The sequence below is a fragment of the Prionailurus viverrinus genome, chromosome B2, assembly GCF_022837055.1.
Source record: "Prionailurus viverrinus isolate Anna chromosome B2, UM_Priviv_1.0, whole genome shotgun sequence".
Taxonomy (NCBI): Eukaryota; Metazoa; Chordata; class Mammalia; order Carnivora; family Felidae; genus Prionailurus; species Prionailurus viverrinus.
This window is the reverse complement of record NC_062565.1, coordinates 35,844,449-35,866,793: the sequence shown is the minus strand read 5'-3', so window position 1 is coordinate 35,866,793 and position 22,345 is coordinate 35,844,449. Positions and strand designations below refer to the sequence as shown.

At 46.9% G+C, this 22,345-nt stretch overlaps 1 protein-coding gene across 2 annotated transcripts in view; it reads right to left on the bottom strand.

Moving 5' to 3' along the window:
• TBC1D22B (TBC1 domain family member 22B) overlaps positions 1-22,345 on the bottom strand; it is a 79,110-nt gene that overhangs the window by 3,229 nt on the left and 53,536 nt on the right. Inside the window, exons 9-12 of one of the 2 annotated variants that reach the window (XM_047859108.1) lie at positions 19,923-20,029; positions 19,526-19,601; positions 17,065-17,192; positions 16,685-16,780 (exon numbers count right to left, since the gene is read on the bottom strand). In XM_047859108.1, the coding sequence (XP_047715064.1) occupies positions 16,685-16,780; positions 17,065-17,192; positions 19,526-19,601; positions 19,923-20,029 (407 nt within the window). Of the gene's footprint in view, positions 1-16,684; positions 16,781-17,064; positions 17,193-18,292; positions 18,453-19,525; positions 19,602-19,922; positions 20,030-22,345 lie in introns of those variants that run through there. The other variant, XM_047859110.1, reaches the window with a different exon arrangement.

Below are 22,345 nucleotides of genomic sequence, written 5' to 3'. Positions count from 1 at the left end.
TGTGTCTCTTTTTGAACTGGATATTCTTCTTCTTCTTTTTTAAAATTTTATTTATTATGAGAGAGAGAGACAGACAGACAGAAGATGGACAGCAGGAGGGGCAAAGAGAGAGAAGGACAGAGAATCCTAAGCAGGCTCCATGCTGTCAGTACAGAGCCAGATTCAGGGCTTACTCTCATAAACTGTGAGATCGTGACCTGGGTTGAAATCAAGAGTCAGACATTTAACCCAATGAACCACCTCGGTGCCCCATCAACTGCATAGTCTTATTTTTCTGATTATAAAAGTAATAGTAGCAAGACAAAACCCAAAGACACAAGAAGACTGGCAGACTCGATTACATACAACTTCAAAATGTCAAAAGGTGCCGAAAACCAAGTTAAAATCTAAGAGACTGACTATAAGTTATATGCTAACTAATTTGGATGTAAACTAAAAAAAATAAAATTAATAAAAAACAAAGAAACTGACTGTAAGAAAATATTTGTAACACCTATAAAAGACAAAAGGTTAATATCTATAACCAAAAAGGGTGCCTACAAATCACTGAGAAATAAGAAAACCACCAAATAGAGAAACAGGTGAGTAATATGAATAGGTAACAGGCAGAGTGCCTATGGCCCAACACACATGCGGTGAGTACTCTTGCTTTTAGCTGCTCTGAACACCCAGCAATGTTTTGTAGTTTTTAGTGGAAAGGTCTTGCATATCTTTTACGAGATTTCTTCCTTTAGAAACAGAAACTTAGCTGTGCACAAAGCTGCCTGTGGTACATCACTGTTTAAGAGCCCCGTTCTGGGACAGTGTATGTTCTTGGTTCTGCCCTAAACCTCTCCCTCCCCACTTCCCAGAAAGTGGGTGTGAGTGGAGGAGGGGAACAGTCATCTCAGACCATAAGATTACAGCCATGCGTTGAAGACGGCAGAGCGAGAAGACAGAAGACATCTGAGTCCCTGCCACACTGGAGCCGGGATGTCAGCCCTCGACTGCTTATACTGAAAGACTGTGAACAGTGGAGAAGTAAACAACGGTCTGGTTTTAAGCCACTGCTATTCTAGGGTCTTGGTTACAGGGGACAAGCTTATATCATCTTAACAAAGACAGGCTGTAGCTATCAAAATCAGAAATGCACATGGTCTTTGATCCAGCAACTCCACCCCTGTATCCTGTCCTAGGGAAATATTCACAGTCCGGCAGGAGGGTCTTCCCGGCATGCACCACTGCTTCAAACAGTGGGGAATCAATCGCTGGATAAACAGTGGTCATCCACATCGTGAAACACACGGCAGCACACGGGACAAATGAAGTTGCACTAGGTGCACCGAGGTGGAAAGATAACAAAGACAATTTTACAAGTACCAAAGAAAAGTAAGTTGTAGAAAAATACAGGATGATCCCACTTAGGTAAATGAGAAAACACAATATATTTGTATATGCACATATGTATACAAAAAATTTAGAAGGTGAGGTGGTAAACAACAGTAGTTACCTTCAGGGATGAGAGACCTTCACTTTTTTTCCCGTTATACTTCTGTATCTTTTGGGCTCTGTGTTTTCAATTTTTACAATAAAGTGTTGATGCATTACTCGGGTGGTAGAACTTTTTCTCTTTAGTAATACGTGTTCTGTGGTAGTTTTGTTTAGTAAAAAGTAAAAAAGCAGAAAATAAATCACCCGTAATTTCATAACCAAGACGAAGCTAATTTTTTTGTTAAAATATTTATTTATGGGGGCAGGGGCGCCTGGGTGGCTCAGTCGGTTAAGTATTGACTTTGACTCAGGTCATGATCTCCCGGTTCGTGGGTTCAAGCCCTGCATCGGGCTCTGTGCTGACAGCTCGAAGCCTGGAGCCTGCTTCAGATTCTGTGTCTCCCTCTCTTTCTGCTCTCTCTCCCCCATTCATGCCCTGTCTCTCTCTCTCAAAATAATAAACATAAATTAAAATAAAATAAAATAAAATAAAGTATTTATTTCTTGGGGCATCTGGGTGGCTCAGTCGGTTAAGTGTCTGACTCTTGGTTTAGGCTCAGGTCATGATTTCGCAGTTTGTGAGTTCGAGCCCCGCATCAGGCTCTGCGCTGACAGTGAGGAGCCTGCTTGGGATTCTCTCTCTCCCTCTCTCTCTTTGCCCCTCCTCTGCTTGTGCTCTCTCTCTCTCTCTCAAAATAAATAAATAAACTTAAAACAAATTTTAAGTAAACTCTACACCCAATGTGGGGCTTGAACTCATGACCCCAATCTCTCTCTCTCTCTCTCTCTCTCTTGCCAAGATCAAGAGTCATATGCTCCACTGGCTGAGCCAGCCAAGAGCCCCAAAAGGACGTCACTTTTAAACACTTTGGCATATTTCCTTCCACTCCTTTTTCTGCACACTTTCCATAGTTGAAACATTTTATCTACATAATTTTGAATCTATTTAGCATTTGTCATAAGCATTTCCTTTGATATTAAAAACTCCTTGTAAATATTTTCATGGCTAAAGAATTTCTCACGATGCAGATGCACCAAATTTACTTTACATCTTCCTGCTCTGAGTACTTAATTATTTCTGGTTTTTCACTATAATGAAATTACAATGAATAGCCTTGTGCATAGAGCCATATTTTAGATTATTTCCATGGGCTGACTTCCTAGGATTGAAATTACTGTCAAAGAACATGAACATTTAAAAGGTATTTAACGCTCATTCAGAAAATGCATTCCAGAAAAATGCTCATTTCTGTAGATCTCCACCAGCACTGAGTACTCTTACTAAACAAAGTTCTCTAATCATAACCCTTTTCCCTGAGATTTCCAAGCCTGAGAAGAGAGCTCAAAGCCTTAAGTCAACATGGTGGTGAAGGCACAGGATGAACACACTGAGAAAGGAATCAGCCTATACGCTTCTCTACATATGTTCAACCCTCCTCCCCAACCCCCATCCTGGTTGCCATCAACCTCCTTCTCTCTTCCCCAAACCCTGTAGGTTAGCCACCCTCTACTATCCCATCGTTGTTACCGAAATTCATTCAATCAGACAGCTTACTCAACCAGTTAATGATATTCACTCAACCCACCCAGATGCTAATGTTGCATTTAAATACACTATTAGCTGACCTAATGTCTCCGGAGGGCGCTTTTCTCATGGTTAACGATTCTCCCTGGGATGTCTTGGCCTCTCTTCTAGGTCTTTCTTTCTTTCTTTTTATTTTTTTTTTAATGTTTATTTATTTTTGAGAGACAGGAAGAGAGCACAAGCAGGAGAGGGGCAGAGAGAGGGGAAGACACAGAATCTGAAGCAGGCTCCTCGCTCTGAATTGTCAGCACAGAGCCCAATGCAGGGCTCAAACTCGCAAACTGTGGGATCATGACCTGAGCCGAAGTCAACGCTTAACCAACTGAACCACCCAGGTGCCCCTCAGGGAGTCTACTTTTATTCTAATTTGGGCAGATTCTCTACTATAGAGGTCCCCACCTTTTCTATACCTCAGACTCTTTGGCTATCTGGAGAAGCCTATGGATCCCTTCTTAGAATTATGATTTTTTAAATACATAAAATTTAATACATAGTACCATGAAGGAGGCCCGTTAAATTGAAAGTTATCAAAATATTTTTAAACAAATTTATGATACTGCTGTATATGTACCTTATTAATATATTCTGTAACAGGATCTAATGGCAGATTAAATAATTATCACTATTTCAAAGTAGCAATGAACATAATGTATTCAGATATCTGTAACAACTTAATATGATATGAAAATACCTGCAGTTAGTGACAAAGGAAGGTACCGCTAATATTACTGTGCTTTCCTGGTTACATTTTTTAATGTAGGAAATGCCAACTTTGAATTTGGGGTTACCGAAAATAAAACTGAAAATTTTTTTCCATTCATGTCTAGGGGTCCCGACTTTTTTTTCCTTTTTTCTTTCTTTTAAATTCGTGTGTGTGTGTGTGTGTGTGTATTTAAATTTTATTTATTTTGAGAGAGAGAGAGAACACACAAGTAGGTGACGGTCAGAGAGAAGGAGAGACAGAATTCCAAGCAGGCTCCACAGCATCAGCACAGAGCCAGAGGCGGGGCTTGAACTCGAAAGCCGTGAGCTGAGATCAACAATCAGACGCTTAACTGACTAAGCCACCCAGGCACCCTGGGATCTCCTGACTTCTAAACTTAGACCCTAAATGAAAGTGTTTACTCTTGTAGCTTGCCCTTCTCTTGATTCACACCACAGTCAACAAGAATTCTTACTATACTTTCCTTCAGAGGTAAGTTTAACACCCAAGTATCCATATTAATATTAACATTAAATTTTTAACTTAATTTATTCATTGGAAAACTTTTTTCTTGCTTTCCTTTTCCTTCCTTCCTTCCTTCCTTCCTTCCTTCCTTCCTTCTCCTTCTTCTTTTTGGTTCAAATTGCTTTTGTCATTATAGAATTTCAGTCCCATTTTCAATCAGCTTGCTGGGTGAGGTCAAATTGTTATCCTTTTTCTTGAGGACACATTTCATTGACTCAGAACCAACCCCTGCCTTCCACGGAAGGGGAGCTGAAGGAATGGTACTTGGTTAGCCTCATCCGGAATATTAGCAAGCAGACTCTGGGAACTTGGGAGCCTCAACAAAAACCCCTGGGTTCGTCCTGTCATCACAGCCAGGCGGTTCCAACCAGGCTGCAAAAGCTGAATCAACTGCAGGACCTCTTAGAAAAACCTGAGCCCAAGCCTCATCCCTGGAGTTTTTTTATTCTAAAGCCCTGGGATGGGACCTGGTAACCACACTTTCCCAGTGATTCCAGTGGGCAATCAGGAGTGGGCTTACCTCTAGGGGGATTAAAAAGCTCTACAGGAATAAAAGCATATTTGGGATGCCGGCCTCATGGTGAGATCCTAAGGAAGGAAACCCCTAGATGTTACACAGAGAGAGACCTTTCATTACATAAACTAAGATAAATCTATAAAATAAAAATAGCTTGTAGCCAATTTATTTTAATGTTTTCGCAGTTTGTGTATGAGCATGTACTCATGTGATGTGTAAAAGGTATAAACATGGCGGAATTTACAGTTTTTGACATGATAGGACATCCACCATATTTTGTAAAGTGATAAAAAGAGGTTACAGAACAAGTTATAAAATGGTTGCATTAATGGCTATATACACACAGTACGTATTTGTGGAGATCTGTGTGGGGAAACATCTGGAAGAAAATAAAGCACCTTTGTGTGGCACAACTTCAGGCATCTAGTTCTTTTTTCTTTTTGCTTATTGGTGTTTCTAATTTTTTTTATAATGATTACAACCCGTGCACAACTGATAAACAGCAAAAGAGTAATATCTCTAGATGGGAATATTCCTTGCTGGGATAGAATCTACCCATAATCTCCAATGCCTCTATCCCTGCTAGAAACCTCCGGTAAACCTTGAAATAATTCTAACACTGCACAAGTTAACGTCCCCGGATGCCCCCTGGGCAGTAAGGCATCGCGAGGGAGCACTCTGCCACCTAGTGGCTATGTCTAGGAACTGCATTCCTTCGCACAGTGCTGCAACAGTGGGAAACCCTGCCCAACGCATTGATAAATCTGGGCTAATAGAAAAGAAGCAGAAACCAAATGGCTGGGGGAAGAAGGTGTTAATCACAAGTCAGGGGCTTTTATCTAATGATAGGGAAGAGACAAAGTTGGAGCAGGGAATAACTGAAGATTTGTTACAAAGCCAGCCCACGGGAGCACTAAGCATGACAGGCAGTCAGATGAAACACTGCAGCCATGAGAAGACAGCTTATGAGGCAAGCAGCAGTGAGGAGTTCCAAATTAATGGGAAGGGACCAAAGAAAAGTTGGAAGTGGCTAAAATAGCGGAAAACAACCTGACCTAGATACCAGCTGAGAATCCACAGATCCTAAAGGAAAAGGAATATGGCAGAAAAGAAATTAGTGCCATGGTGGGTAGGGGGGAGGCAACAATTAGATAAGGGGGTCAAAGGAGAAGGGATAGAGGTTATAGCCAAAGAGACCCTGTAAGGAAAAGGTATAGGGGAAACCTCTTAGAGGATGTCCAATAGATGGAAGAAGTGGAGAGCAAGAACACCAAGAATAATCATTATAGCGACAGCTACCATTTATTGAGCACTTACTACACACCAGATGGGGCTCTACACGCTTTACGTACTCTGTATTAACTCATTTAATCTTCCCACCAACTCCATGAGATACATAATATTATCTCCACCTTACAGATGAGGAAATTGAGGCACAGAGATTAAGGAATTTGCCCAGGGGCACAGAGTGGTACTGGGCTGGAATTTGAACCCAGGCAATCTGGCTCTAGAGCCTGTGCTCATAACCACTATATATTTCAGCACTTGCCCTGGAATAAGAAGAGAAATGGGGCATAACGTAGAAGGAACCAAAAGAAAGGAAGTCATGGCAGACGCTGTTTGAAGGAAATGTGGAACAGTTGCTTGATTTTACTCAGTGATAAGAGCCAGGCACAACCAAAGATAGGATGTGTAGTAATTAACAGCAAAAGAACTTAAAGACCCCATAAAACATACACTATTAAATAAGATACTGTGTATAGAATCACTTAGCAATATTGGAACATCCTTTGCAAATGTAAAGTGTACTCAGGCATGTAAAAATTATTTTCCTAGTCAAATACGCAGTTCTTTAAAACAAATCCCCCGTTCTGAGAATCAGTGAGTTAGCAAACCAATTCCCCTGGTTACAATAAAAATTTTCAAAACCATGTCCTTGTATGTAAACTTTCTGAGAGTCAAACTTATTCACTGGTTTTCTCCCAAAGTGTGTTTAGCAACTTTCCCATCAGAGAAGGCCGGGTTGAGTTCTTCAATGGCTTGTGTTATGTCTAGGGATCGTGCCCTTTCTCACGCCAGCTTGCCGTGGGTGAAAGATCTTCAGTTCCCAGGGCTCCCTCTGAACCCTTCTTCTGGGCAGGATTCACACCGACAACTCACTGGATGTCTGTAAAGATGAGGCCTGCACTGGCCAATGCTCCAAAATCCTACCCTTGAGTTCCTGCAGAAGTGGTGGGTGGATGCCATCTGATTCAAGGGATTTATTTGCATTTAGTTTCTATTTAGGCCGCCAGCATCTTATAGGCTTAGCGCTACTGAACTGAACAACTCTGACCTACCTCCTACAGAAGACGCTTTCAGAATAGGAGTCTCTCCAAGGTGTTCTTCTGTAGGATGGAGGCACGGGATTCTGGGATCAGCTGCCACCTTGCTTTAGAGGCATCAGCTGGCCCCACGGACTCCCTTGCTGGTCCCCATTTTATGTAAAGGAATTTTGATTATTAGTCCTCAGAGTCCTCTGCGGGGTGCTTCTCAAAATCAGTTCTGAGACCTCTGAGGCCTTGTTGGCCCTGACATCTTGTGGGGTCCCATGCCCTTCTGGGCTCTCACAGATGCTGCTTTTCCTGAGATGACTGTTTAGACTGTGGGACGAGGGAGCAGGCATTCACTCAGGTGCCTGTTCTCTCCGACTCAGGCACATACACTTTTCCCAGATATGTTATTCATAGTGGAACAGTTTTCAGGCTTCCTGTGGGTTACTTCATTCAGTACAAATTTTCTTTCTTTTTTTAATATAAATTACGAGTTTATTACAAAATACAAAATGTTAGTTTCTCATCATCAGTGATTCAAGAAAACAAAGCCAGGAGCTCACCCTGGGTGGGGCTGGAGGCCAGACGCCGCCAGGCTCAGGAGCTGGCCACAAGTCACTGGTTTACAACCCCCCGGCAGATGGGTGTTCTCCAGGGTAGCTGCCACCCAGTTCTTGTCGCTTGCACACCGTGAGCTCCAAGGAACAAAACCCCAGTGTAAAGTGTACGTCCATTGTGAAAAGCTGGGGTAGGGATCACAAAAGCTTGACCGTGATGGACAGACCAGTAAGGGTGGCCGTGCTGCAGTATGGAGGGGGGGTGTGAAGGCCACGGCCGCTGTGTCCTCAGGGTCGCTCCCCTGAACCTGGACTTGCTCTACTACATTCACTTCTTCTAGCGTCGCTGGCTGCTCCAGGTCACTGACGCTGATGGAGCAAATCAGATCAAAGGTCCCGTGCACGCCACCGCTGCTGGGAACCTACTTGTCCTCTTTGTCCATAGTTACCAGGTGTCCCCAGAGTGCTCAGAGACGACGTTACTCACCTCCGGTTCTCCAGGGAGCTGCACCCACCACTGGGAACCACCGCGGGCCTGTACAAGTGCTCTGCACACGTTTTTTCCTGAATACCCACATGTCAGCATAGCTCATATCCTTCCAATGCACACTGAAGTTCTGATTTTTGAGGTGCTCCACTCCTTCGCCCCGGCAACTCCTTTGGTTTTGGTTGTGATTATGGGGTGGTGCACCGGCCCACGTTCCCTCACGCACAGAACTCACTCAACGATCTCCTGCCCTTCTGGGTTTGACACACGCCTGCTCTGGGAAGTCTCCCCCAGAGTCTGACGCCCACAGCCTGCCCTGACGGTGTTTCTGCCACTGGGTGTCAGGAATAAAGATGTCTTCCAGCGACCAAATTCTGTGGCTCTCCAGGCTCACTTAACGTGCCAGGTTCAGCCTTGGCCAGAGGGCGGGAGAGTCCACTGTCACTGCTATGATTCTGTCACTTCACAGTGGCGTGTACACCCCTGTGACTCCCTAGTTCACTCTGCCGGCCTTGTGGGGTGGGACCAAGGCACCCCTCTTCATTCCATCTCCAAAGAGCTAGCAGCACGGGTCAAGGCCCAGACATCCCTGGCCAGGCTTTAGGACGGAGGCTGTTGGTCCAACGAGGGATGGGGGTGAAATTTCCTCCCCAATTTAGGGTCAAGCCCAATCTCTCCCCAGGCTTCTCCACAATCAGGTCTTGCGGCACCACCCCTCCCCCTGTGACACTCCGGCCACACTGCCTTCTCTCTGCCTCTTCCCTCCCCCCACCCCTCAACCTCTTACCCTGGCAGGGCTGCTCCTCACCGCCAGGGAGATGGCACCCAGCCAAGTGCGGGCCAGGGGCAGGCGCTGGGAAGGGCTGAGTGGGACAGCAGGCCTCCCAGCTCTCACCTGCTCAGCCTAGGTCCCCAGACAGTCCCCTCTGCTCACCTTCTCCTTCAAGTGCCTATGGCAGCTACAAGAGATGCGGACAGGCAGACAGAACTCTTGGGCAGACAGAACTCTCTCTAGGCTCACGGCTAGGGAGAGAAGCCCCAATCCCTCCCTCAGCAGGTGCACAGCCACATAGGAGACCTGCCGGTTCTGATTAGGGCGCTCACATCCAAGGCAGATCTCGCTCTCTCTGACCACCACTGAAGCTTCCCCTTTGCCACAGTTTCCCACCGTCACTGCTCCCGTCCCCAACACCCTCGGTCGGCATCACACAGCCTCTAGCACGGCCACTACCCCTACAGCCAGCAGCCCTGAATCCTAGGGTCACCCTTTGCCCTTCTAGCCCCCACGATGCAAATAACATCAAGATCCGCACTCAATACCAAGATTCCTATGTGAGAAAGGACTCATTTACCCATTTTGTTTTGGGTGATTTTTACACAGTCAACTGTCTACTTAGTATGGAGATTTTAGTGTATTGGTTGTATTTATTTACTTATTTATTTTAAATTTTTTTTTTTCAACGTTTATTTATTTTTGGGACAGAGAGAGACAGAGCATGAACGGGGGAGGGGCAGAGAGAGAGGGAGACACAGAATCGGAAACAGGCTCCAGGCTCTGAGCCATCAGCCCAGAGCCCGACGCGGGGCTCGAACTCACGGACCGCGAGATCGTGACCTGGCTGAAGTCGGACGCTTAACCGACTGCGCCACCCAGGCGCCCCATATTGGTTGTATTTAGTTGTATTTAGTGTTATTGCACTTTCACCTTTCAATGGTGACCTTGCAGCAAACTGAACCATGTGCTCTTGTCCTATCATGCACTCTGCTGTCAATCTCTTTTGTTTTTTTCAGTGAGGCATAACTTGTACACAGTAACTACGCAAATCTTAAGTGTACCGCTGGAAAATTTTTACATATGTAACCACCACCCAGAAGATTCATGTTCCTTCTCAGTCAATACTCCATCTACAACCAGTGACCTGACATCAGAAGTTTGAACTTCACATAAATGCTTTCCTTACAATCTTATTTCCAAAGTTATCATGATACTTCTGAATATTTTTTAGTGGCAAAAAACTGGCTTAACCAGGGCTCCTTGGAGAATGGTTGATTCCAAGGTAAGGCAAAGAAAATATAAGCTGGGAGCATCTCATGGCACCAGAAAGTAAGGAAGTACTTTAAAAATGATGGGATCAGGGGTGCCTGGGTAGCTCTGTCAGTTAAGCCTCCAACTCTTAATTTCGGCTCAGGTCATGATCTCACGGTTCATGAGTTTCAGCCCTGTGTTGGGCTCTGTGCTGACAGCTCAGAGCCTGCTTGGGATTCTCTCTCTCTCCCTCTCTCTCTCTGTTCCTCCTCTGCTCAAATTTTCTCTCCCTCACTCTCTCTCTCTCTCTCCCTCTCTTTGTCCCCTGCCCCTCTCTGGCTCATGCTCTCTCAAAACAAACAAACAAACCAACAAACATTTTTTAAAAAGGTAAACATGATGGGATCAAAAAGACATAGGAGCCAACTTGAAGGAGAACCCAAGGGCCAAAGCTGGGACAACCTGAACAGCAAAATAATGACAATGTCAGATAGCCCATGAAATAAATACCTGTGAATCTATACTGATATAAATAGATACACGAATACATAAATGGGAGAGAAGGGACAGCTCTCCCTTAGGTTAGAATAGCAATTAATAAATATAGAAGCAGTGAAAATAGAAAATCACAATTAGGCAAACATCACAGTAATGACTGTTACAGGCAAGAGCCATTCATGAATGTTAAAAAGTGGGCGAAAGAACGATGAGAAACATCAGAATTGCATAGTCTCAGACTGTCTCTACAAAAGATACTTACCAATTACCAAAGGGAAAATAGTAACTTCACAGGGGAGAGACTCAGGAGGCCCCCCTGAGTCAAGCGATCGAAGGCGGCAGGAATGAGACCTGCCAACACCAGCTACCTCCTCATACACAGACATCGCCTCTGTGGTTTCTTCCCCAAAAGGCACAACCCTCAGTTTCGTCATAAGAAAACATTAGACAACCCCAAGTTAAAGGACAGTCTACAAAATAACGAATCCGTACTCTCCAAGAGTTTTGAAAATTTTGTCCTGGGAGACAAAGACTGAGGAATTGTCCCAGATTAGGATCCTGAATTGGATCCTCATCCAGAAAAGGACATTAATGGGAAGACTGGTCAAATTCAAATAAAGTCTGTAGATTGCTAATATTTTATCAACCTGAACGTCCTGGTTGGTTAATCACAGTACGGAATATAAGATGTAAACATTAAGTGGATATGGGTAGGCTATTTGGGAACTCTACTATTTCTGCAACATTTTGTAAGTATACAAATTATTGCAAAGTAAAAGAGAGAGGATACTTTTTTAAAAACCTGGTTTGAGTGGAGTCCCTCTTCCCCAGCCCCTCCGGAGTCTGACATTCAGCCCCTAGAGCGCCAGTGGCTCCTAAGCCTGGGGGCTCTCTCAGGGCGTGGGCGGAGCTCCAGGACTTCCCAGACAGAGGCCCAGACCCCCCCACCCCCCAACCGGGCTCCAGCAACGTGTACAAGTGCCCAGAACTCCCTGTTGCCTCCAGGTGTGGTGGTCTTTCGGACTCCACTTTCCCAGAGGGGCAAGTGCCTTAGTTTCCTCCTGGGAAGGAGGGCATGGAAAGGAATGAGGAGGCTGAAGGCCCTTCTGGCAGCGGAAGGAGAAAAACCCAGGAGCCAGAAAAGACCAAAAGGAGGACCTTAGAGGACTTCTTTCTCCGTTTTAAAACAACCAATCTTTTGTTAAACATTTACTTCATGAGAAGAAAGCCTGTGAGCAATCATCAATGAAAGGTGAGGGGTGGTAGAGGGCAGAGGAAGCCCTGGAAGGAGGAGGGGAAAGGGGGAGGAGGGGGAGGACGAAGATCCTTGCCCGGGATCCTGGAGTACTGCTATGTGAATTCAGCTCAAATGCCCCAGGAGGTGTCTGGCCAGGCCCCAAGGTAGAGGCAACAGAGCACAATCCATGTGTGGGGCACGATGCTGGGTGTCTAACTCCCTGGGTGACCTTGAGCCAGTTACTTAACCTCGCTGTGACTCAGTTTGCTCATTTGTAAAATGGGGGTAGTTATTATGACCTACTCTGTGGGACTATTGCAAGGATTAAATGAGTTAAACACAAATAAGCATTTATTTGTTTATTATTTATTTTAAGATCTTTTTTAATTTATTTTTTAAAGTTTATATATTTATTTTGAGAGAGAGAGAGAGAGGCAGAGTGAGCATGCACAGGGAAGGGGCAGGGGGCGCGGAGAGGGGGGAAGAGAGAGAGAGAGAGAGAGAGAGAGAGAGAATGAATATCCCAAGCAGGCTCTCTGCCCATCGGCACTGAGCCTGATTCGGGGCTCAAATTCACGAACTGTGAGATCATGACTTGAGCCAAAGTCAGACACTTAACTGACTGAGCCACATGGCGCCACAACACAAATAAGCGTTTAGATTAGTGCCTGCTACATTAAAAGTGCTAAGAATTAGTTATTATTAGGTCGAACCTTATGAAACTGCCAATATCTGACATTTGGACCTATGAAAACAATGTTGTAAACTTCACCCTAACATAATCATCATTGTTCCACTACACCAGGCCAGGCTGAGGGCCCCTCAGACCAGGGCAGAGCCTTGGCCCAGCACTATTAGAAGCTCTCACTTCAAGTGGCCCAAGGCTCACAGGACGGGCCACTCTGTCCCTGCAGCACCTGTGCACACATTGCCTCAGGTTCCCTTGCTCAGAGGCCTCAGGAAGGAAACATCTTCAAGTGATCCTCCTGTCGTCAGTTCTGGGGCCCCTCTCCCAGGCAGTATGAGCCCAGATATCTGCTCAGCCAAGGAGAAGCAGGCGCCCTTCCTTCTGCCACAGCTGGGACACTGCCTTTTACCCCCGCAAACTTTGACACCCCCTCTCCAGTCCTGTTTGCCCATCTAGCTTGGCAGCTTCGCCCACGATTAGCCTATCATGGTTTACTCTGGTAAGTTACACACCACTTAGAGACTTGGGTTCCTAAAGCTTTGTCTTCACTGCTTCTCAGACATTCGGGAGTACATCTCAGGAAACAATATTAATGATAAGAAGCATCCTGTTCTGAGGCCATAGGCCACGTATACCATTCTAACTGCTTCACACATATTAACGATTTAATCCTCACGGTAGCCCTGGAGGTAGGTACTCACCCCCATTTTACAGGCAAGAAAACCGAGGCCTACAGAGCCAAGTTACTTGCTTCTGGCTGCACACCTAGAAAGGTAGCAGAGCTCGGATCTGACCCCGGGCAGTCTGGCTCCACAGACCGTGGCTTTACCACTGCACTATTCTACATAGTCCCCAACTTTCGAAGGAGGGTCTCTGCTTCCCCCTGATGCCCCTCCACTGGCTCCCCTAACCGGGGGCTCTTCTTCCCCGTCACTAAGGGTGACCAATGGCCGGTCTGCTGAAACCACCACAACTCTCTTTTATTTCTGCAGTGGCTTCGCCTAATTTTTCTTTGAGTCGCTGCAGCTGTTCAGCCCTCAAACTTCTCTCATCCAGGCTGGGCCTGTGTGGCTTTCTGGGGTACCTGTGTTCATTTACAGAGCTTCCTCTGCAGCGACTTAACCACAGGTGGCCCTTCAGCAGTCAAGCTGCGCATGCCTTCTCTCTCTGCACATGTCACGGGCCGGTAGCTCACAATCTCGCACAACGCTCTCGCACCTGCACCACGCTTCTGTCTCCTAAGGGACCCTGCCCATCGATCTTAACACAGCTGGGCACAGGTTTTCTCTTCTTGGCCATAAAATTATGGAACAGTGGGGCTGGGAGGAACTTTGAGGACTGTCCACTTTAATTGCCCATTCTACTTCGTCTATAAGAGAGAGGTGACAGTCCTCGAGTAGTCTCATCGAGGTGTTAATACAGCAACAGACACAAATCCTCATTGTCATCCTGTGGGTTACTGAAGAAAGACCTCAAATCCACCAGATAATCGAATATGCAACCCGGTAAAGAAGAACATCTCTAGTTTTAAAGTCCCAGACTATTATGGCCCTATGTTCTGCCAGGATTGTGAATTGCTGAAAGCCATTCCAGGAATCACCTCCACCTCTCAGAGCTAATCTGGGAAGCGCTTTTATCACATATGACAAGGCCCACTGAGCCTGGCTCATGGTAACTAAATTAGACCTCGTGCTCTTGATGTCCTGCTCCACCTCAACCACATTATCAGAATTGATAGCTCACCCCAGCACGCGGCCAATCCGGCCCCCTTGTAATCATTCATCCTAGGACGTCGCATATGCCGCTCGTTGGCAGAAGCCGTGGCTCGTGGTCAGCTGCCGCAGCCTCCCGGCACCACAGCCAGCACCTGCTCACAGAAGCCCACTCTCTCCTTTTCCTTCCAAAGCCCTTACTTGGGCAGGCTGGGTCCCGTCTTTCCGTCTATCTGCTAAAGAGACTTCCGTTCTTTAACCACCTAACACCAATTACGGAGAGGTCCAGCCCAGGGGTCACAGAGAGATGTTGCTGCTCTTGAGAACACCTACGTTATTAGTTAGAACTCAGAAGAACATTCAACCTTCTTTGGCTTCCCCCCCCCCCCCCCCCGGCTTTTAAAAGAGCTTTATGCCCATTAAAAAAAGAAAGGGAGAAAGAAAGAGAAAGGAAACTGCTTAGTCCAGAAATGTGCAAAGCAGAAAAAGAAAAGCCCATCGCTGCCCCCCAGAGATAACGACCACCGAACAACCTCCAGGCCTCTGTGTCTGCGGACTGCAGAGCCTCGCAATCTGTCCCCTCGACCCCCAATTCCCCATTCCCCCTTTCCTGGGCCTCCTGGAGCAGCTGCCTGGCTTTCCACCACCCAACGTGTGCCCTCCAGTCTTCTTCACGTTCCCCAGCCAAGGCTTCCCGGACGCCTCACTCTCCCCGGCCGTCCCCTCTGCCTCCTTTGCTCTGTCCACCTCTCCCCACCAGCCTCCTCGGGAAGGTGCGCCAGGGCTCAGGCCCGGGGCTCTTCCCTCCTCCGTCCACACTCACTCCTCATCTACCGTCCTGGTTTTAAGGACCATCTAGCCAAAGGCTCCTAAACGTGTGTCCAAGCTCTCTCCTTCTCCAGCTCCAGACTCCTAAGATTTATTTGCCTACTCCAGATCTCCATTTGGGTGTCTAAAAGCACTTCCGATTTGGCATGCCCAAAACTGAACTCCTGAAATTCCTCCATAAGCCTGTTCCTCCTAGACCCTTCTCATAAACTGAGTCATCCTGACTCATCCCTCTCTGTCCTACTCTACACTCGACACATCAGGAGATCCTGTTTTGGCTCTATTCACAAAATATAAGCAAGATCTGCCCATTTGTCACACCTCCACTGCCACCATCCAGGTCCAAGCCATCCTCGTGTCTCACCTGGAGGACTCTAACAGCCTGCTGGGCAGTCTCCCTGCCTCCACCTTCATCCACACCTACAGTCTACATAGAAGCCAGAGCGATCCTTTGAAAATGTAAGTCAGATCACGGCCCTCCTCTGCTGACGACCCTCTTATGGCTCCCCATTCCACTCAGAGTAAAAGCCAAAGCTTACAGTGGCTACGAAGTCCTCTGTGACCTAGGTCCCTTGTGACTTCTCTGGCCTCACCTCTTCCTACTCTTCCCCTGGACCACTCTGTTCCAGGCCACCACCATGATTCCTTAAGTAGCCCAGGGAACCCCACTGTTCCCTCTGCTTGGACACTCGTCCCCCAGATGTCCATGACTCACTCTCTCACCTTCCCTGAGCCTTTGCTCAAGCATCTCCTTCTCAGTGAGCCTATCCTATTGTATTTGAAATTGTAAACTATCTCTTCCCTACCACCTAATAATCCCTTTATCCTGCTCTACTTAAAATAAAATTTCCTACGCTCTTGTTTATTGTTAAATCTCTTCCCAACCAGCATGTAAGCTCTATGGGGACAGGGATCTGTCTATTTTGCTTTCCAGTATATCCTATGCCTTCACCAGTGCCTAGCACATGGCAGGCATTCAGCAAATGCTTGTCAATGAATGAATGAGACATCTCTTAGGCCTGCCTAGCTGCTCTGCAACCTTTCTAGCACTAATACCTATTAAAAAAAAAATATATATATATATATATTTATATACACACATACACACACACATATGTATATACATACATGTATACATATACATATATATATTTTAAGCTTATTTATTTATTTATTTTGAGAGAGAGAGAGAGAGAGAGAGAGAGAGAGAGAGAGAGAGAATATCCCAAGCAGGCTTGGTGCCGCCAGGACAGAGCCCAACTCCAGGCTTGATCCCATGGACCGTGAGATCATGACCTGAGCTGAGATCAAGAGTCAGATGCTTAACTGACTGAGCCATCCGGGTGCCCTAAAACCCTTTTCGTACTGAAGAACTCTGGGGCTCACTGACTTGGCCCATCGGCCTTCTGAGCACCCTGTCTCCTTTCCTCCTCTCGGCCAGGTACCCGCCATTACGCCTTCTCCCTGTGCAGCCCCACTAACGGAATGGCTCCCGCTCTGATGCTCATCCCAGCCCAGGCTAAGCTCTTGGCCACTCACCTGAAAGTCCTCCTCATCCAAGATCTCTTTTCTCCACTTGATCAAGAAGGCTGCACACACGTAGAGATGAAAGTGGGAGAACCCTTCCGGTTCAGACTGGGAAGGGAAAGAACAGTTAGGTCTCCAGGCCCTGACAAGGAGCCGGCTCTAGTCCTCTCGGTCCCGGTCCTCCTGCAAGGTAGGAGCACAGCAAGGCACTCCTTTCACGGCTGGGCACACAGAGGCCTGAACAGACTCTGTAGAGGCCCTGCCCATGAGGCCAAGGCAGACACAGAAATAGAAAGGAGGTAGGGGATTCTGAGCAGCTACTCTCCACCAGGGCAGGGAGCTGGGGGCCTCAGGGACAGCCTGGCATGGAGAGGGCAGGGGTCCCCTCATACCTGGTATGTGTCCCACAGGCGGATGGTGCAGCGAAGGGGAAGCTCCCGCATGAGCAGGTTGTTCATCCAACGAAAGGCAAACTGTAGGTATTCGACCTCGTACCTCCTGAAGTGATTATGTACCTGCTCTGAAACAGAAAGTGTCATTGGCCCCAAGACCACAACCTAGGGGACTGACTGGACCCTGAAAGGGTCGCATGAGCCAAAAAGGCAGTTTCCATCTCCTTCTCCCCCCTTCTCCTGGGGAATACAGGCACAGAAGGGCCGAACTGGCATCCGACTGTCCTTTATGTTGGATTCTGCCATCTCACAGCCACACCACATGGGTAACCCAGTCCCACACTCGGCAAAACTATTTTAACACCCATGGTGACGCTCTGGGTACCTTTCCTCCTTCACAGGGCTCCTCTGGCCATAAAGCGGCAGACGTGAGGTTCACTTGGCTGCTTGACCCCATTACTCTTCAGAGGAGGAGGCAGAATGGAACAGAACCATGGGGGTCACCTTGGCCATCCTCCTGCCAGTGAGGACTTCCTCCTCAGCATCCCTGACAGATGGCAGCCAGCAGGGACTTAAACACTGCCAGAGAAAGAGGTTCACTGACTCCATCAGGGGCAGCCTCTCCCACTGATGTATTAAGTGATTCGCCAGAAAGTGCTTCGCTGTATTCAACAGAAACTAGCTCCTTCCTGACTCCCACCCTTGGTGTTTGTGTGGTGTTCTGGAACAACCCCAAACAAACCTGATCTCTGTTCTACATGGCAGCCCTTTAAATAGTGCTTAACAGCATTAAAAAAAAAAAAAAAATTATTATCCTCCTCAGTTTCCTAATCTAGAAAATGCAAATAATTATTCGGACCTCAGAAGATTCGGGGGAGGAGAAAATGAGAAAACAAAAGTGCTCACAGCAGCACCTGGCATGTGGTAAATAACGTAAGACATACACTTTTTGAAAGAATAATAACAATAGTTATTTCCGGGGAATAGGATTTAAGGAGGGGGGAGGATGTTTACGTTTCATTTTGTGCTTCTCCGAATTGTCTTAATTTTTATAATGTCTATTACTTCTATGATTCAATGAAACAATAAAGATATATACATTTACCAATCCAATATCCTAAAGTACTATGCCTTTACTTATCAGGTATTCGCGAGGGCAGAAAAAACAAGGAGAGGGCAGACGGTGGCAGAAACCACAGCCCTCTGCCCTCCGGGCCCACGCTGAAGCTCACGGCTAGGTCAGGGCGAGAAGGGGGAAACACCGCCTCCGGACGATGTGTCGGAAACAACCGTAAATCAGCAAACCAGACAGGAAGACGGAAATCTTGTCATGAAAGGAAGCTGGAGTGAGTGGCACAAACCAGGGAAGGTTTTCAAGAAGAGAGAAGCTGGGGAAGGAGAGAGAAAGATACGCGGTTTTTGTATGGGGGCGGGGTGAAAGGCGATGCCTTGATGAGGCACAAAATCCACACAGAAAGCCAGGAAATGAGGTTTATTAGTTGTGTCGTGTCTGGTAGAGTCCTAAAAAAGCTCTACAGTGTAAATGGTGCTACGGAGCCCACTTAACAGAAGGCCTTGCTGTGAGGTTCTAGGCTATCTTTATGCAACTTAATTCTGACTTTCTCTTTCTGGGCCTCAGTTTCCTCATCAGTCAAGAGCAGGGCTTCCCAGCTTGCCTTTTAGTTCTAACATTCCATGATTCCAAGCCAGAGCCAAGGAATTACTGGAGGGCTCTCGCCCCTCAGAGACCTTCTGTGCCAGGAAGAGTCATGTCTCACTTCTTGCCCCCGCCGCCCCCCACCCCCACCCCAGCCCAAACTAGTCGCAGAGAGCTGCGGAAAGGCCTGCCGGCTATCAGCCAGACTAGAGGACTCTGCGTCAAGCCCAGGAGTTCTGAATGACATCACCACCTGAAGGACAAGGTCAGAGTACAGCTTGACGCTAGAAGCAAGGGAGAGCCGCAGGAGGCTTCAGAGCAGGAGAGGGACGGAACCAGGATGGTGCTCTGGAAAGATGCAGTTGTATCACAGAAGGTTTGGAAGAGGAAAGAGTACAGAGGAGGCAAGTCCTTATAGGAGGAAGCTGCAGAAATCCAGGCATGGCTGGATCAGAGCTGTGGCCAGGGAAATGGAGAAGAAAGGGCAAATTTGAAAAGAAGAAAAAGGGAGGAAGGGTTGGAAAAAAGAAAAAAAAAAGGGTGAATGTGAAGAGAGATGCTAAAGAGAATGGACAGAACTTGGTGACAAAAAACAGAGGGGAAAAAAGAACTCGAGGGGCCCGCAGACCTCTCGCCTCCCCTTCCTGCCGACGCGTGGAAGGACGCGGGCGCGCCAACAGCCCGGACGGAACTGGAGAGGGTGGTGGCAAAGAAGCGGGCAGAGGAGAGGCCCCCACCAGCACAACTGGCTGTGTCGGAACCATACCGTGCTGCTACCAGAGAATCCCTCTTCTTCCAACCTACCATCAATCCGGCCGACGAGCTCTTCCAGCGCCTTGACCTTCTTCTGGATCCCTGGTTGTGCAAAGGTGTAGTTATCCTGCAAATGACACAGAGCCCGGGATGAACAGGGACTCCAAAGTCGTGCTACCGCTCTCGAGTTCACTGAAACACGTTTAAAAGCACAAGCTGTTTTCCACAGCTGGTGCCGGGGTTCTGGAGAACAAAGGAATCTACAGAACAGCAGAGGGTGGGCAAATCCTGATGGAGCCCTGCGCTGTGGAGGAACGAGGAAGAGCCGTGCTGGGCGGTGGCGGGGGTGGGGGGGTGCTTCTGGCTGATGCCGAGGAGCAGTAAGGAGCTCAAAGGCCTGCAGGGAGCCCCTGGACCCGGGCAGCCCGCATGGGCAGAGCCAGCTCACCTGGATCCCATCTAACAGCTTGCTCATGCACCAAAAGCTGTCGGCTTCAATGCTTCGAAGCACGTCCTGAGACAAATTGGTCACGTCAAAGTTCTCCACGTCCTCTTCTGTAAAACAAAAGGTGAAGACAGTCCAGAGGTCTTCTCTAAAACATGGAGAAAGCTAGAGACTGGGATCTTCTACGGGGTCCTTCAGGCCAGGGGACAGCCAAGCTAAAGTGATGCGAGGAGTAAGGGCCTGTCCTCCTCCCCTGGTCAGGTGGGCAGGCGGGTCCCAGGAGAGCTCTTGAGGATCTCGTTACAACACTGAACAGGCCACTTCTCACACTGGTTCCACCGGGTCCAACATATCTTTCTCGGCTGTATTCGTTCATTGGGCTTTAGGAAAAGATATTTCAGGCCTCATGCTCAGTGAGCTACATACCCAGACCCTTGGAGGTGGTCTGGAAAAATTCTTGATTTCAGAAATTCAGTGACCTGTCTAGCATACGCACACTTGCATGGACTGAGAAAGGTGGGATCAGATGGACCCTGTGGTTCATTTTTTTTTTCCTTTGGCCCCCCCATAGTTCATTTTAAAGACAGAATCTCCATTTTCTGACAGACCCACTGCTGAGACCACTCAGAATTGAAGATGAGGGTGTGAAGGCAGATGGCTCGAGCCTGACGGAGCTTCTGGGACTTAATTTCACCAGGCTGGTAGGACCTAAGCTGGGTTCCGTAAAACATCAAACCTATAGGGTACTCCAGAAGAAGGGCGTTCCTTAGACAAGTACGGTTGAGAAATGGCAGTCTCATCTTGGAGATTCACAAAGATCATAGCGAACAAATGGATTTGAGAAATTATAACAAATTTTGCCTTGAGTAAATCTATTTAACCTTTTTTATCCAGGACTTCCCAGGCTTCTTTAGCCACAGGACCTCTTTTATTTATTCTATTTTTTTTAATGTTTTTGTTTTTCTTTTTGAGAGAGCGAGAGTGCATGTGTGCATGCAAGTGGGGGAGGGGCAGAAAGAGAAGGGGACAGAGAATCTGAAGCAGGCTCTGTGCTGTCAGCACAGATGTGGGACTCTAACTCAGGAACCATGAGATCATGACCTGAGCTGAAGTTGAACACTTAACCGACTGAACCACCCAGGCACCCAGGGACCTCTTTTAGAGACCTCTTTTAGCTTCTCGTGGAAACCCCACACTAAGTAATAGTAGTGAGAACTAGCCTGTCTCTGAGATCCAAGTGGGGAGAACATCAGAAGTGCTCTAGAAACCTGAAGAAGGAAAAGGCCATGGGATGTGTCCTTCCTGCCACAGAGGTGGGAGTACTAAGAAGGCTCTGCTTGCCAACATGACAGGCCACCTCAACCCACACGCCCCAGCATGCCTGGCAGAGGCCACACGTGCAAATGTTCAGGCTGGAGTTCTGTGCCAAAGGCGGCTTTTCTCCTTAGACCCACAGCCTTATTTTGAAAACAGGATGTTCACTGCAGTCCCGTGTGCTGCAAAGACACAGGCATCTGACAACATATATTCAGAATCCAGCCCTTTCATTTATGAGAATTATTACTACGACCTACAACTAACCCCCCTTGGGACAACATGTAACAATTTTCAGATTTTCATTCTGTATAAACAGCATTTTTTAATGGACATCAAAGACTGTAAAAACCCTTTTGAGGGGGTTAGGGTGCTTTGTTAGAAAAGCTATAATCCTGGGGCACCTGGGTGGTTCAGTCAGTTGAGCATCCGACTTTGGCTCAGGTCACGATCTCACAGTTCGGGAGTTCGAGCCCTGAGTCGGGCTCTGTGCCGACAGTTCAGCAGAGCCTGGAGACCGCTTTGAATTCCGCGTCTCCTGCTCTTTCTGCCCCTCTCCCACTCGCGCGCTGTCTCTCTCCCTTTCAAAAATAAATAAACATTAAAAAAAATTTTTTTTAAAGAAAAAAGGAAAAGCTATAACCCTGGAAACAACCTACAAGCTCAACTCCAAGTACAGCCACAATTAATACATGTAAAGTGCTAACTATCGGGCCTGGCACACAGTGGGTACAATATAGTCTATTTCAGATGAAGCTCATCAAGAATTTGTAACGACAAAGGAAAGTGTGTCACAGTGTTAAGGGAAAAGAGCAAGATACAAAATTACTTATGGTATACTCTCAACTACTCTACATACAATATTTATGTGTGCTTATATAAGCACAGAGGAAAGACAAAATATACCACAAGGTTTACAGTGTTTATTCCCTAGGTAGTAGAGATAAAAGAGTTTTATTTTCTTTAAGCTTTACTCGACTTCTCAAAATTTCTACAATAAGCATAATTTTTACAGTCGGGGGAAAAAACGTACATTATTTTAGAAAAGAAAGGGCTACAATTGACTACACCTGTCTTTTATCACCAAAAAGGAATAAAGGCTTTGTAAACTA